Below are 16,626 nucleotides of genomic sequence, written 5' to 3' on the forward strand. Positions count from 1 at the left end.
CCAAACTTGTGGACTTTGGACAAACTTTTCCGTTGTGGCATTTACACTAGTCTTAATCGTGTGGCACCTCAGCATATGAGAGATGACCCATGGCGGCCCGCCGGCACCCCCCCACCAGCACAGGCATTGCGCCCAGCAAGCAGAGCTAGCTGCCCGGCGGCCCGTCGGCGCCCCCTCTTCCCCTCCCCCCGGCACAGGCATTGCGCCCACCAAACTTGTGGGACTTTTGGACAAAACTTCCGTTGTGGCATCACACTAGTCTTAATCGTGTTGGGCACCTCAGCATATGAGAGTGACCATGTGCGGCCCGCCGACCCCCCCCCCAGCACAGGCATTGTGCCCACCAAACTTGTGGACTTTGGAACAAAACTTTTCCGTTGTAGCATAGCTAGCCGCCGGCGGCCCCGGCTTCCCTCCAAACTTATGGACTGTGGACAAACTTTTCCGTGTTGGCATTTACACTAGTCTTATCGTGTGGCACCTAGCATATGAGAGATGGACCCATGGCGGCCCGCCAGCACCCCCCCCAGCACAGGCATTGCGCCAAGCAAGCAGAGCTAGCCGCCCGCGGCCGCGGCGCCCCCTCCCCCTCACCCCGGCACGGATGCGCCCTGGAGCCAAGCAAGAGCCTCTTCCCGCCCGGTGGCCTCGCCCTCGGCGCCCCTCTCCCCCCCCCCGAGCACGCGGCACTTATGCGAACCTCACCCAACTTGTGGCACCTTCTCCAATAACCCCTTCCGCTATGGGCATCTTAATCACTAAGTCTCTCATTCGTGCTTCGGCACTCCTCAGTATATTATCGACGACATTCGACACCAGTGGCGCGACGCCCTCTCGGCGATGCACTGACCCCCAGCAAACCAGGACATTCGCGCCCAGCAAGCAGAGCTATGGGACTCGCCCGGCGGGCCGGCCCGGCGCCCCCCCTCCCGCTACCTCCTCAGCACAGGCTATTGCACGCCGCGCACACAACTTGGACCTTTGAGATGAATTCTCTTCTCCTCGTTTCGTGGCACTTCACACGTAGACGTTCAACTCGCACTCGGTTCGGACCACTTCCACGGCATCATGGAGATAATCGCGGGGGACCTCACAGAGTTCGGCCCGCCGGCACCCCCCCCCGCACAGGCATTTTGTGCCCACCAAACTTTGTTGGACTTTGCACAAAACTTTTCTTGTAAGCAAGAGCTAGGCCGCCCGGCGGCCCGCCGGCTCCCTCCAAACTTATCGGACTGTGACAAACTTTTTTTCCGTTGTGCATTTACACTAGTTAATCGTTCGCACCTCACATATGATAGATGACCCATGGCGCCCGCCGGCACCCCCCCCCCAGCACAGGCATTTCGCCCAGCAAGCAGAGCTAGCCGCCCGGCGGCCCGCCGGCGCCCCCCTCTCCGCCCCCCCTGGCACAGCATGCGCCACCACTTGTGGACTTTGGACAAACTTTTCCGTGTGTGGGCATTTCACACTAGTCTTAATCGTGTGGCACTTCAGCGTATGACAGATGACCCATGGCGGCCCGCCGGCACCCCCCCCCCCCGGCACAGGCATTGCGCCCAGCAAGCCAGAGTAGCCGCCCGGCGGCCCGGCCGGCGCCCCTCCCCCCCCCCAGCCACAGTCATTGCACCAGCAAGCAGAGCTAGCCGCCCCCCGGCAGGCCCGCTCGGCCGCCCCTCCCCGCCGTCCCGCCTCTCAACTCAGGCATTGCGGGTCCTTCTTGTGGACATTTAGTGGAACAACACTCTTCCGTTGGGCAGCATTCTCTATACTAGTCTTCAATCCCTGTGCACACTCTCAGCCTATCTCGAGGACTATGTGGCTGGCCCGCCGCACCCCCGCCCCCGGCACAGCATTCGCACACCAATCATAGTGATTGTGTGCACTCTTTGGTACACAACTTTCTCCGTGTAGCAAGCTTAGCCGCCCGGCGTTCCCGCCGCGCTCCCCAAAACTTTGGACTTTGACAACTTTTCCGTTGTGGCATTCACACTAGTCTTAATCGTGTGGCACTTCAGCGATTATGAGAGATGACCCATGGCGGCCCGCCGGGCACCCCCCCCCCCCGGCACAGGCATTGCGCCCACCAACTTGGACTTTGGACAAACTTTTTCCGTTGTGGCATTCACCACTAGCTTATTCGTGTGCCACTTCAGCGTGTGAGAGATGACCCATGGTGGCCCGCCGGCCCCCCCTCCCCCCGGCCACAAGGGCATTGCCCGAGCAAGCAAGAGCTAGCCGCCCGCGGGCCCGCCGGGCGCCCCCTCCTCCTCCCCCAGCACAGCATTGCGCCCCCCAAACTTGTGGACTTGGACAAACTTTTCCGTTGTGGCATTCACACTAGTCTTAAAATGGGCAAACTCAGCATATGAGAGATGACCCATAGTGCGGCCCACAAGTGAACCCCGCGCCACCACCCATCGGCATATCTGCGGCCCACAACCAAGAGCGCTAGCCGCCCTGGTGGCCCCCGGCGCACCCCTTCTGCCCCCTCGCTCGGCACGAGTGCGTGCTCCGGAACCAAACTTGTGGGACTTTTGGACACAGACTCTTTCCGTTGGCAGTCACACTTACAGTCCTTACTCTCTCCTGGTCTCCCCTAGCTTGCCTACACGATCCCAATGGCGCTAGCCCGATCCGCACCCCCCACGCGTAGTCACCGCGGCTATCGCAGCAGGCAGATCTTTCCCGCAGCCGAGGACGTCTTGCCCGTGCTCGTGGCCCCACGCACTACAGGCATTGCACCCAGCCAAGCAGAGCTAGCCGCCCGGGCCAGCCCGCCGGCCGCCCCCTCTCTCACATACCCATATTCGACCTCCCCCAAACTTGTGGGACACTTTTCGGATACAGACTTTCCGTTGTGCGGCCAATACTACTAGTCTTAATCGTGTGAGTCCGCTATGAGAGCAGAGAGATCTATATCTCAAACGCAGTCGCTCCGCCGGCACCCCCCCCCCCTGGCCCACAGGCATTCCCCACCAACTTGTGGACTTTTGGATACAAACTTTTCGTCTCTCGCAGAGCTAGCCGACCCGGCGGCCGCGGCTCCCCCAAAACTTTAGTGGACTTTGGACAAACTTTCCGTTGTGGCATTTCACACTAGTCTTAATCCGTTGGCACCTTCAGCGTGTGAGAGATGACCCACTGGCGTCTTGGCCCGCGTTCCTCCCCCCGGCAACAGCACGTTGCGCGCTAGCAAGCATTAGCTAAAGGCCGCGCGGCCCGCGCCGGCGCACACCCTCTCTCCTCTAGTCACAGGATTTGCGCCCCCCAAACTTGTGGACTTTGGATCAAACATGTCTTCCGTTGTGTGTTCCACACTCAGATACTCCGGTGTAAACACTGTTTGGCAACTCCAAGCTTGTGACTTGATTTGAGGCACGTCGCAGTGATGCTTGCCGCGACGTTCTACCTGGCCCATCCCTCTCCACGCGCAGTGCACAGTGCACGTTTAGGCCCTAGCTCATAAGCTCGCCCCTCGGTCGGGCGCCCCGTCCAGGCTGCTCGCTCCTCTATCCATGCATTGCGACCCACCCAAAACATTGCGGACTTTGGAGCAACTTTTCCGTGTGTGGCATTCATACTAGTCTTAATCGTGTGCCCACCTCAGCATATGAGAGATACATTGCGGCCCGCCAGCCACCCCCCCCAGCTCACAGCATTGCGCCCAGCAGCAAGGAGCTAGCCGCCGGCGCCCGCGGCGCCCCTCTCCCCCCCCCCGCACAGGCATTGCAGGCCCGAACCCAACGTTGTGGACTTTTGGGACAAACTTTCCGTTGTGGCATTCACACTAGCTTAATCGTGTGGCACTTCAGCGTATGGACAGATTTGACCCATGGCGTGGCCGCCGGCACCCCCCCCCCCGGCACAGGCATTGCCGCCCAGCAAGTGCAGAGCTAGCCGCCCGGCGCCCGCCGGCGCCCCCCTCCCCCTCCCCTGAGTGCGGCACAAGCATTGCCGCCCCCCAAACTTGTGACTTTGGAAACTTTCCTGTAGGCATCACACTAGTCTTAATCGTGTGGCACTTCAGCGTAATGAGAGAGATGACCCATGGCGGCCCGCCGGCACCCCCCCCCAGCACAGCATTGCGCAGCAAGCAGAGTAGCTGCCCGGTGGCCCCCCGGCGCCCCCCTCTCCCTCACCCCCGCCGCACAGGCATTGCGCACCAAACTTGTGACTTTGACAAACTTTTCCGTTGTTGCATATCATAACTAGTCTTAACGTGTGGCACCTCAGCATATGAGAGATGGACCATGGCGGCCGCGGACCCCCCCAGCCACAGGCATTGCGCTCCAGGCAAGCAGAGCTAGACCGCCCGGTTGGCCGCCGGCGCCCGTCCCCCCCCCCCCGGCACGAGGCATTGCGCCCAGCCAAACTTGTGGACTTGGACAAAACTTTTCCGCTGTGGGCATTCATATAGCTTCTTAATCGTGTGGCACCTCAGCATATGAGAGATACATGGCGGGCCCGCCGCACCCCCCCCAGCACAGGCATTGCGCCCAACCAAACTTGGTGGACTTTGGACACAACTTTTCCGTTGTGGCATTTAACTAGTCTTAATCGTTGTGCGCACCTCAGCATATGAAGAGATGACCATGGCGGCCCGCTCGGCACCCCCCCATCAGCCAGGCATTGCCGCCAGCAAGCATGAGCTTAGCCGAACCGGGCCGCGCCGGTGCCCCCTCTCCCCCCCCAGGCACAGGATTGGCGCCCACCAAAACTTGTGGATTTGGCAAACTTTTTCGTTGTGGCATTCATACTATCTTAATCGTGTGGGCACCTCACGCATATGAGAGATGACCATGACCGCGCGGCACCCCCGCCCACGGACAGGCATTGCCCCAGCAAACTTGTGGACTGAGCAAACTTCCGTGTGGCCCGCGAACATCTATCTTCGTGGGACCGATTCGCAGTAATGGAGTATACTCCATTGGCCCACCGGACACATCTATCTTAGAGATGCGCAGCAGCAGACTAGCGCCGTACCCGACCGCTTGCCCTCGTCCCCCCCTGGCCCAACGTGCCTTTGCGCATCAAACTGGGCTTCGGAACTCTTCCCCTTTGTGCCAAACCCCGAGTCCCTATCGTGTGTGGCACAATTCTACAGCAGTAAGAACTTCCATACGGGGCTGGCCCGCCCAGAGCTCCCGCCCCATGCCACCCGATGGTGCCACCAAACTTGTGTGACCTGTTGAGCACTTTACTGTATTACATCGTAGTCCTTCAATATCGTCTGTGGTCACACTCTAGTCATAAATGCAGAGTATGACCCCATGCGACGGCCCGCCGGCATATCCCGGCTGTGCCGCCCAGCAGCAGGCATTGACGGCCCCGCGCCCCTCCCCCACCAGGCATGCCACAAACTTGTGGACTTTGGACAAACTTTTTCGACATAGCAGCGCGGCGCGTCTTATGATGTGGACAATTTACCGCTTAAGTATCTTAATCGTGTCGCACTCAACATATGAGAGATGACCCAGTCGGCGCCGCCGCGTCAACTCCCCATCCCACAGGCATTGCTCGCCCAGCAAGCAGCGCTTAGCGCGCCGACGGCCCGCCGGCGCCCCCCTCTCCCCACCACTCGGCACAGCGCATTACGCCCACGCCAAATTTGAACTTTGAGCAAACTTTTCCGTCTGTAGCATCAGCAGCTAGTCACGGTCCTCGGCGTTGACATCAGCCTGGCGGCCCCCCCGCCCCCGCACAGCATGCCCGCCGGCAGAGGCTAGCCCCCGCGCGGCCCCCCTCAGCTTCCGCCCACCCAAAACTTGTTGGACTTTTGCGAAGAATTTTCCGTGTTGGCAATTTCCACCACTAGTCTTAAATTCGTGTGGCACTCACGTATGACAGAGATGACCCATGGCGGCCGCCGGCAACCCAACCCCCCGCAGCACAGGCATTGCGCCCAGCAAGCAAGCCTTAGCCGCCCGCGTGCCCGCCGGCACTCGCCCCTCCCCCCTCCCCCGGGCACAGGCATTGCGGCCCCAAACTTGTGGACTTTGGACAAACTTTTCCTGTTGTGGCATTCAACTAAGTCTTAATCGTGTGGCCTTCAGATGAGAGGATGACACTATGGCGCCCGCCGGCACCCCCCCCAGCACAGGCATTGCGCCCAGCAAGTCAACTTGGGAACCGTTTGGACAACCGTCGTTGTACGCCAGCTCAGCACCACGCCGGCCGGCTCCCACCAAATTGTGGACTTTGGACAAAACTCTTTCCGTTTGGCATTCATACTAGTCTTAAATCGTGTGGCACTTCGCGTATGAGAGATTGACCCATGGGGCCCGCCGGCACCCCCCCCCGCACAGGCATTGCGCCCAACCAAACTTGGTGACTTGTGGACAAACTTTTTCCGTTGTGGCATTACAACTAGTTCTTAATCGTGTGGCACCTCAGCATATGAGAGATGACCATGGCGGCCGCGGCACCCCCCCCAGCACAGGCATTGCGCCAGCAGCAGAGCTAAGCCGCCCGGTGGCCCGCCGGTGCCCCCTCTCCCCCCCCCGCGCACAGGCATTGCGCCCACCAAAACTTGTGGACTTTGGACAAACTTTCCGTTGTGGCAATTCATACTAGTTCTTATCGTGTTGGCACTCAGCATAATGAGAGATGACCATGGCAGCCCGCCGAGGCACCCCCCCCCCAAGCACGGCATTGCGCCCAGCAAGCAGAGCTAGCCGCCGGTGGCCGCCGGCAGCCCCTCTCCCCCCCCCGGCACAGGCATGCGCCCACCAACTTGTGGACTTGGACAAACTTTTTTCGTTTGTGGCATTCATTACTAGTCTTAAATCGTGTGGCACCTCAGCATATGAGAGATGACCATGGCGGCCCGCCGCACCCCCCCCGCACAGGCATTGAGCCCACCAAACTTGTGACTTGGACAAACTTTTCCGTTGTTGGCCATTTACACTAGTCTTAAATCATGTGGCACCTCAGCATATGAGAGATTGACCCATGGTTGGGTCCGCCGGGGACACCCTCCCCCAGCACACGGCACTTGCCGCCCAGGCAAGCAGAGCTAGCCGCCCGGCGGGCCCACCGGCCCTGCCGCGGCCCCTCCCCTCCCTCCCCGCACAGGCATTGCAGCCACCAAACTCTTGGACTTTGGATACCAACTCTCCGTGTGGAGTGCCCGTCCGGCAGGCCCGCCGGCTCCCCGAAATATGTAGGGTCTGGATACCAAACTTTTCCGTGTAGGCTCCTTCTTCACACACCTCTAACGTGTGGATACAGCTATTATGAGAGATGACCTCCGCCGGAGCGCCGTCCATTACCTAGCTGCTGCTACCCAACGTGGCAAGTTTGTCCAAAAAAGTCCAACAAGCTCTGGTGGGCCCGCCAATGCCTGTGCCGTGTGGGGAGGGGGAGGGGCGCCGGCGGGGCCGAGTCGTGGCCGCCCCGGTCGCGAGCCACTAGCTACTGTCTTCTGCTGGGGCGACACAAATGCCCTGTGCTGGGGAGGAATCCACCTGTCCTCCTGATACATACGCTGCGCGTGCCATGGCTCGCTCTATTTCTCATATGCTGAGTTCAGTTATCGGATCTGAACGTGGCAAGTTGCGCACCACAATGCAGTTCAATCAGCGTATCTCAAGTGTAAATGTTACGAAATAACTTATGCTTCCTACATGAAGATGTGTGTGTGTGGGCTCAAATGCCTGTGCGGGGGGGCAATCGTTAAGCATTCCTTCTGGTCGCCCTGGCTGGGCCGCCATGCGGTCATCTCTCATTATGCTGAAGTGCCACACGATTAAGACTAGTGATGAATGCCACAAACGAAAAGTTTGTCCAAAGTCCACAAAGTTGTGTTTAATGCCTGCTGGCCGGTATGGGGTGCGGGGTGTTGTAATCTGTGCGTGCCTCTCGATTGGCTTCCGGCGGGCCACCGGGCGGCTAGCTCTGCTTGCTGGCGCCGCAATGCCTAGGTGGGGGAGGTGCTAGATGGATTCAGACGTGGTGCCGGCGCGTGCCGCTGACACTTCGCGCTTCATATCATGTTCAATATGGGTGTGACTGAGTTCCACCACGATTCAAAGACTACGTATGATATTACAACGGTAAAAGTTCTTTCAGTGTGCCATCAAGCTCCACAAGTTTTGCACTTTTCATCCGCTGGGCCGATCTACCATGCCGCTGAGTGCTCGGAGGCGAGCTGGGCTCGAAGTGATATGGTGTCGTGGCAACACCCGACTCGCCGGCGGCTATGCTCGCTTTTGCTGGCGCAATGCCTCATATGGGGGGGCACAGCCACCGGCGGCGCTTTTACGTTGTATTAAACGGTTGAGACGCCGGTCCCGCCAATGGGTTGTCTCTCATATGCTGAAAGGTGCCACACGATTAGAAGACTAGTGTACAATGCCACAACGGGAAAAGTTGTCAAAGTCCACAGTTGGTCGGGCGCAATGCCTGTTGCTGGGGGGGGTGCCGGCGGGCCGCCATGGGTCATTTCTCTCATATTGCTGCAGGTTTGGCCACACGATTAAAGACTAGTATGAATGCCACAACGGAAAGTTTGTCAAAGTCCACAAGTTTGGTGGGCGCAATGCCTGTGCCGGAGGGGGGGGAGAGGGGCGGCGCCGGCGGCCACGGGCGGCTAGCTCTGCTTGCTGGGCGCAAATGCCTGTGCTTGGGGGCGGTCCGGGCGGGCCGCCATTGGGTCCATCTTCATACGCTGAAGTGCCACACGATTAAGACTAGTGTGAATGCCACATGGGAAAAGTTTTGTCCCAAAGTCCACAAGTTTGGGGGGCGCAATGCCTGTGCCGGGGGGAGGGAGGGGAGGGGCGTGCCGGCGGGCCGCCGGGCTGCTAGCTCTGCTGCTGGGGCAATGCCTCATGCCTGTGCGGGGGCTCGTGCCGGCGGGCCGCCATGGGTTCATCTGTTCATACGCTTGAAGTGCCACACGATTTAAGGACTAGTGTAATGCACAACGGAAAAGTATTGTCCAAAGTCCACAAGTTGGTGGGCGGCAATGCCTTGTGCCGGGTGGGGGGAAGAGGGCGCCGGCGGGCCGCCTGGCGGCACTCTTCTGCTTGCTGAGGCGCAATTGCCTGTGCCGGGGGGGGGAGGGGCGGCCGGCGGCGGCCGCCGGCGGCTAGCTCTGATACAACGGAAAAGTTTGTCCAAAGTCACAAGTTTGGTGGGCGCAATGCCTGTGCTGGGGGAGGGGGAAGGGGCGCGGCGAGGCCGCCGGTGCGGCTAGCTCTGCTTGTGGGCGCAACTGCCTGTGCTGGGGGGTTGCCGGCGGGCCGCCATGGGTCATCTCTCATATTGCTGAGGTGCCACACGATTAAGACTAGTGTAAATGCCACAACGGAAAAAGTTTGTTCCAAAGTCCACAAGTGGTGGCTCAATGCCTGTAGCTGGGGGGTGCCGGCGGGCCGCCATGGTCATCTCTCATATACTGAAGGATGCCACACGATTAAGACTAGTGTAATGCCACAACGGAAAAGTTTGTCAAAAGTCCACAAGTTATTGGGGGAGCCGGCGGGCCGCCGGGCGGCTAGCTCGCTACAACGGAAAAGTTTGTACCAAAAGTCCACAAGTTGGGTGGGCGCAATTGCCTGTGCCGGGGGGGGGGGGAGAGGGGGCGCCGGCGGGCCACCGGGCGGCTAAGCTCTGCTTGGCTGTGGCGCAATGCCTGTCTGGGGGGGGGGAGGGTGCACGGCGTGCGCTCCATGGGTCATCTCTCATATGCTGGAGGTGCCACACGATTAAGACTAGTTGTGAATTGCCCACAAACGGTAAAAAGTTTTGTCCAACAGTCCCACAAAGTTTGTGGGGCGCAATGCCTGTGCGGGCGGGAGGGTCGGAGGGGGCGCCGGCGGGCCCCCTGGTTCGCTAAGCCTGCTGCTCGGCGCAATGCCGTGCTGGGGGATCGGTGGCCGGCGGGCCACCATCGGTCATCTCTCTCATCACGCTGAGTCCACACGATTTAAGGACTAGTGGTAATAGCCCAAACGGAAAAAAGTTCTGTCCAAAGTCCACAAGTTTGGTGGGCCAATGCCTGTTTTGCTGGGGGGGTGCCGGCGGGCCGCCATGGGTCATCTCTCATATCGCTGAGTGTGCCACACGATTCAAGACTAGATATGAAATGCCACAAACGGAAAAGTTTGTTCCAAAAGTCCACAAAGTTTTGGTGGGCAGCAATAGCCTGTGCCGGGGGGGGGAAGGAGGGGCGCCGGCGGGCCACCGGGCGGCTAGCTCTGCATTGCTGGCGCAATGCCATGTGCTGGGGGGGGGTGCCGGCGGGCGCCATGGTCGTCATTCTCTACCCCCCCCCCTTCATATCTGAGGTTGCAACACGATTAAGAACTAGTATTGAATGCCCACATACGGAAAAGTTTGTTCCACAAAGTCCACAAGTTTGGGGGGCGCATATGCCTTTGCGCGGGGGGGGGAGAGGGGGCGCCGGCGCGCCACCGGGCACTAGCTCTGCTTGCTGGGCCATGGCCCTGTCTGGGGGGGTGCCGGGGGCCGCATGGGTCCATCTCTCATACGCTGAAGTGGCCCACACGATTAAAGACTAGTGTGAATGCCACATGGGAAAAGTTTTGTCCAAAAGTCCACAAGTTTGGGCGGGCGCAATGCCTGTGCCGGGGGGAGGGGGGAGGGGTGACGGGCGCCGGCGGGCCGCCGGGCGGGCTAGCTCTGCTTGTGGGCGCAAACCTGTGCCGGGGGGGGGGTGCCGGCGCCCGCCATGGGTCATCGTCATTTACGCTGAAGTGCCACACGATTAAGACTAGTGTGAATGCCAAAACGGAAAAGTCTTGTCCAAAGTCCACAAGTTTGGTGGGCGCAATGCCCTTGCCGGGGGGGAGAGGGGCGCCGCCGGGCCGCCGGGCGGGCTAGCTCGCTTGCTGGGCGCAATGCCTGTGCTGGGGGGGGGTGCTGGCGCCGCAATGGGTATTCTTCATATGCTGAGGTTGCCACACGATTAGACTAGTTTATGAATGCACAACGGAAAAGTTTGTCCAAAGTCAACAATTTGAGAGTGGGCGCAATGCCTGTGCGGGGGGGAGAGGGCGCCGGCGGGCCACCGGCGGCTATAGCTCTGCTTGCTGGGCGCAATGCCTGTGTGGGGGCGGGGTGCCGGCGGGCCCGCCATGGGTCATCTCTCATAGCTGAGTTGCCACATGTTTAAGACTTAGTGTTGAATGGCCACAACGGAAAAAGTTTTCCAAAGTCACAAGTTTGGGGCGCAATTGCTGTGCTTTGGGGGGAGGGAGGAGGGTGGCGCCGGGCGGGCCGGGGCCGGGGCGGCTAAGCTCTGCTTTGGCTCGGGCCAATCCTGTGCCGGGGGAGGGGGGGCCGGCGGGCCACCATGGTCATCGCTACACGCTGAAGTGCCAACCACGATTAAGGACTATGTGAATGCCCACAACGGAAAAGTTTGTCAACAGTCACAAGTTTTGGGGGGAGCCGGCGGGCCGCCGGCGGCTAGCTCTGCTACAACGGAAAAGTTTGTCCAAGTCACAAGTTGGTGGGCGCAATTGCCTGTGCCGGGGGGGGGGGGTGCCGGCGGGCCGCATGTGTCATCTCTCATATGCTGAGGTGCCACACGATTAAGACTTAGTCATGAATGGCCACCAACGGAAAAGTTTGTTCCCAAAGTCCACAAGTTTGAGGGGCGCAATGCCTGTTGCCAGGGGAGGGGAGGGGGCGCCGGCGGGCTGCCGGGCGGGCTAGCTCTTTGCTTAGCTGGGTGCAATTTTGCCTTGTGCTGGGGAGGGGGACGGGGCGCCGGACGTGGCCCCGGGCTGGCTAGTCTGCTTGCTGGGCGCAATGCCTGTTCGGGTGAGTGCCGGCGGGCGCCATGGGTCATCTGTCATACGCTGATCGTAGTGCCAACGGATTTAAGACTAAGTGTGAATGCCACAACGGAATAGAAGTTTGTCCAAAGTCCAACAAAGTTTGGGCGGTGGTGACGCAATGCCTGTCCGGGGGAAGGCGGGGCGCCGCAGTCCGCTGCGGCATTGCGTGCGGTGCCGGCGCGGCCGCCATGGGTCAATCCTCATATGCTATTACATGTTAAAGCCACACTTAGCTAGTGGAGAATGCCGAATAGGCGGAGATAAGTTTCCCAAAGTCCACAGTTTGGGGGCCAATGTGCCGGGATCTGCTGGCTGGGTGACTTGCGAGCGGAGGGGGGCGCCGCGGCGCCGAGCGCAGGCTAGCATCTGCTTGCTGGCGCAATGTCCTGTTGCACGGCGGGAGGGGGGCGCCGGCGGGCGACCATGGCGTCAATCTCGTCATCACGGCTGAAGTTGCCACACGATTATAGGACGTAGTGTGAATGCCACAACGCGAAAAAGTTTGCATCCAAAGTCCACAAGTTTGGGTGGACGCGCGCAATGCCCTTGGTGCTGGGCAGGGGGTGCCCGGCGGGCCGCCATGGGTCATCTCTCATGATGCTAGGAAGTGCCACACGAATAAGACTAGTGTTAAATGCCACAACCGGAAAAGTGTTGTCCAAAGTCCACAAGTTTTGGGGGAGCGGCGGGCCGCCGGCGGCTAGCTCTGCCCGATACAACGGAAAAGTTTGTCAAAGCCAAAGGTTGTGCCCAATCTAGCTTGGTGATGGAGGGTGCTGGGCCGGGCGCTACTCTGCCTTGTGGCCGCCTGCATGTGTGGGGGGGTGCCGCGCGGGCCGCCATTGGTCATCTTCTCATATGCGTGAGGTGCCACACGATTAGGACTAGTACAAATGCACAACGGATAAATTTTGTCCAAAGTCCACAGTTTGGGGGGCGCAATGCCTGTGCCAGGGGGAGGGGGAGGGGGCGCCGGCGGGCTGCCGGGCGGCTAGCTCTGCTTGCTGGGTGCAATGCCTGTGTGGGGGAGGGGGAGTGGAAGGCGCCGGGCGGGCCGCCGGGCGGCTAGCTTGCTTGCTGGGCGCAATGCCTTGCGGGAGGGGGGGGGTGCCGGCGGGCGCCAATGGCGTCATCTGTCATACGCTTAAGTGCCACACGATTAAGACTAGTGTTGAATGCCCCACAACGGAAGAAGTTTGTCCAAAGTCCACAATTTGGTGGCGCAATGCCTGTGCCGGGGGGGGGAGAGGGGCGCCGGCGGGCCGCCGGGCGGCTAGCTCTGCTTGCTGGGCGCAATGCTGTGCTGGGGATGGTGCCGGCGGGCCGCCATGGGTCATCTCTCGATATGTGAGGTGCGACACGATTAAGACTAGTTGTAAATTGCCACAACGGAAAAAGTTTAGTCCACAGTCCATAAGGTTTGGAGGAGCCGCGGGCCGGCCGGGCGGCTAGCATCTGCTTACAACGGAAAAGTGTCCAAATCCACAAGTTTGGGGGCACAAGCCTGTGTGGGGGGGGTGCCGGCGTGGCCGCCATGGGTTCATCTCTCATATGCTGAGAGTGCCACACGATTAAGGACTTAGTGTGGAATGCCACAACGGAAAAGTTTGTCCAAAGTCCCACAAGTTTTGCGGGGCGCAATGCTGTGCTGGGGTGAGGGGGAGGGGGGCGCCGGCGGGCCGCCGGGGGCTAAGCTCTTGCTTGCTGGGCGCAATGCCTGTGCTGGGGGGTTGCCGGCGGGCCGCATGGGTATCTTCTATATGCTTGACGGTTGCCACACGGATTAAGACTAGTAGGAATTGCCACACGAAAGTTTGTCCAAAGTCCACAAGTTTGGTGGGCGCAATGCCTTGTGCCGGGGGGGAGAAGGGGGCGCGGCGGGCCACCGGCGGCTAGCTCTGCTTGCTGGGCGCAAATGCCTTGTGCCGGGGTGAGTGGGAGGGGGCGCCGCCCGGCCGCCGGGCGGCTAGCTCTGCCTTGCTGGGCGCAATGCCTGTGCTGGGGGGGGGTGCTGGCGGGCCCGCCATGGGTCATCTTTCATATGCTGAAGGTGCCACCGATTAAGACTAGTGTAAGCCACAACGGAAAAGTTGTCCACAGTCCATAAGTTTGGAGGGAGCGGCGGGCCGCCGGGCGGCTAGCTCTGCTACCAACGAAAAGTTTGTCCAAAGTCACAAAGTTTGGTGGGCCCACAATGCCTGTGCTGGGGGGGGGGGTTGCCGGCGCGCCATGGGGTCATCTCTTCATATGCTGAGGTGCCACACGATTAAGGACTAGTGTGAATGCCACAACGGAAAAATGTTTGTCCAAAGTCCACAAAAGTTTGGTGGGCGCAATGCTGTGCTGGGGGAGGGGGAAGGTGGGGCGCCGGCGGGCCGCCGGGCGGCTAGCTCTGCTTGCTGGGCGCAATGCCTGTGCTGGGGGGCGTTGCCGGCGGGCCGCCATGGGTCATCTCTTCATATGCTGAGTGCCACACGATTAAGACTAGGTGTAAATCCACAACGGAAAAGTTTGTCCAAAAGTCCACAAAGTTTTGGTTTGGGCTCAATTGCCTGTGCTGGGGGGGGGTTGCCGCGGGCCGCCATGGGTCATCTTCATAGTGAGGTGCCCACACGATTAAGATAGTATGAATGCCACAACGGAAAAGTTTGTCCATAAGTCCCACAGTGTGTGGGCGCAATTGCCTGTTGCGGGGGGGGGGAGAGGGGCGCCGGCGGGCCACCGGGCGGCTAGCTCTGGCTTGTGGCGCAATGCCTGTGCCGGCGGTGAGGCGGAAGGGGGCCGCTCGCCGCGGCCGCGGGCGCGCTAAGCTCTGCTTTTGCTGGGCGGCAATTGCCTGTGCTGGGGGTGCTGGCGGGCCGCCAGGTCATCTCTCATTATGCTGAGTTGCCACACGATTAAGACTAGTATGAATGCCACAACGGAAAAGTTTGTCCAAAGTCCACAAGTTTGTGGGCGCAATGCCTGTTGCCGGGGGGTGGGAGAGGGGCGCCGGCGGGCACCGGGCGGCTAAGCCTCTGCTTTCTGGCGCAATGCCTGTGCTGGGGGGGGGATTGCCGCAGGGCCGCCATGGCGTCATCTCTCATATGCTGAGTTGCCACACGGATAAGACAATGTGAATGCCACAACGGAAAAGTTTGTCCAAAGTCCACAAGTTTGGGAGGCGCAATGCCTGTTGCTGGGCGGCGAGGGGAGGGAGGCGCCGGCGGTGCCGCCGGGCCGGCTAGCCTCTGCTTGCTCTGCGCAATGCCTGTGCGGGGGGCAGGGGAGGCCGGCGGGCCACCATGGGTAATCTCTCACACGCTGAAGTTGCCACACGATTAAGACTTAGTGTGAATGCCACAACGGAAAAGTTTTGTTCCAAAGTCCACAAGTTATGGTGGGCGCAATGCCTGTGCGGGGGGGGGGGGGGGTGGCCGGCGGGCCGCCATGGGTCACTCTCTCATACGCTGAAGTGCCACACGATTAGACTAGTGTGAATGCCACAACGGAAAGTTTGTCCAAAGTCCAACAAGTTTTGGGGAGCCGGCGGGCCGGCGGGCGGCTAGCTCTCTACAACGGAAAACTTTGTCCAAAGTCCACAAGTTTGGTGGCGCAATGCTGTGCTGGGGGGGGGGTTGCGGCGGGCCGCCATGTGTCCAATCTCTCATATGCTGAGTGCCACACGATTAAGACTAGTAGAATGCCACAACGGAAAAGTTTTTCAAAGTCCACAAGTTTGGTGGGCGCATGGCCTGTGCGGGGGGACGGGCGCCGGCGGGCCGGCGGGCCGCCGGCGGCTAGCTCTGCTTGCTGGGCGCAATGCCTGTGCTGCGGGGGTGCCGCGGAGCCGCCATGGGTCATCTCTCATATAGCTTGAGGTGCCACAACGATTAAGCTAGTGTAAATGCCACAACGGAAAAAAGTTTGTAAACCAAAGTTCCACAAGTTTGGTGGGACATGCCTGTGCTCGGGGGGGCTGCCGGCGGGCCGCCATGGGTCATCCTAATATCTTGAGGTGCCACACGATTAAGACTAGTATGAATGCCACAACGGAAAAGTTTGTCCAAAGTCCACAAGTTTGGTTGGGCACAATGCCTGTTGCGGAGGGGGGGAGAGGGCGCCGGCGGGCCACCGGAGCGGTAGCTCTGCTTGCTGGGCGGCAATGCCGTGCTGGGGGGGGTGCCGGCGGGCCGCCATTTTATCTCTCATATGCTTGAGGTGCCACACGAATTAAGACTAGTATGAATGCCAACAACGTAAAAGTTTGTCCAAAGTGTCCACAGGTTTGGGGGCGCAATGCCTGATTGCCGGGTGGAGGGGAGGGGGAGCGGCGGGTCGGGGGCATAGCTCTGACTTGCTGGGCGCAATTTGCCTGTGCTGGGGGGGGTGCCGGCCGGGCCGCCATGCGGTCAATCTCTCATATACTTAGGTTGACCACACGATTAAGACTAGTGTAAAATGCCACAACGGAAAAGTTTGTCAAAAGTCCACAAGTTCTGGTGGGCGCATGCTGTGCTGGGGGGGGGGGTGCCGGCGGGCGCCGCCATGGGTCATCTCTCATATGCTTGAGGTGCCACACATTAAGACTAGTATGAATGCCACAACGGAAAAGTTTGTCCCAAAGTCCACAAGTTTGGTAGGGCGCAATGCCTTTGCTGGGGGAGGGCGCCGGCGGGCCGGCGGGGCCGCCGGGCGGCTAGCTCTGCTTGCTGGGCGGCAATGCCTGTGCTGGGAGGGGTCCGGCGGCCGCCATGGGTCATCATCTCAATGCTGAGGGTGCCCACACGATTAAGACTAGTGTAAATTGCCACAACGGAAAAAGTTTGTCCAAAGG

At 60.2% G+C, this 16,626-nt stretch overlaps 1 protein-coding gene across 1 annotated transcript in view; it reads left to right on the forward strand.

Annotated features, from left to right (window-relative positions):
• LOC111239106 (WD repeat-containing protein on Y chromosome-like) overlaps positions 1 to 2,876 on the forward strand; it is a 30,778-nt gene extending 27,902 nt beyond the window's left edge. Inside the window, exons 15-17 of the mRNA XM_022768897.1 lie at positions 1,799 to 1,889; positions 2,397 to 2,502; positions 2,601 to 2,876. Coding sequence (XP_022624618.1) covers positions 1,799 to 1,889; positions 2,397 to 2,502; positions 2,601 to 2,876 — 473 coding nt within the window. The remainder of the gene's footprint in view (positions 1 to 1,798; positions 1,890 to 2,396; positions 2,503 to 2,600) is intronic.
• The last annotated feature ends 13,750 nt before the right edge of the window (positions 2,877 to 16,626 follow it).

Source organism: Seriola dumerili, unplaced genomic scaffold (genome assembly GCF_002260705.1).
Source record: "Seriola dumerili isolate Sdu_G_001 unplaced genomic scaffold, Sdu_1.0 BDQW01001888.1, whole genome shotgun sequence".
NCBI classification, from domain to species: Eukaryota; Metazoa; Chordata; class Actinopteri; order Carangiformes; family Carangidae; genus Seriola; species Seriola dumerili.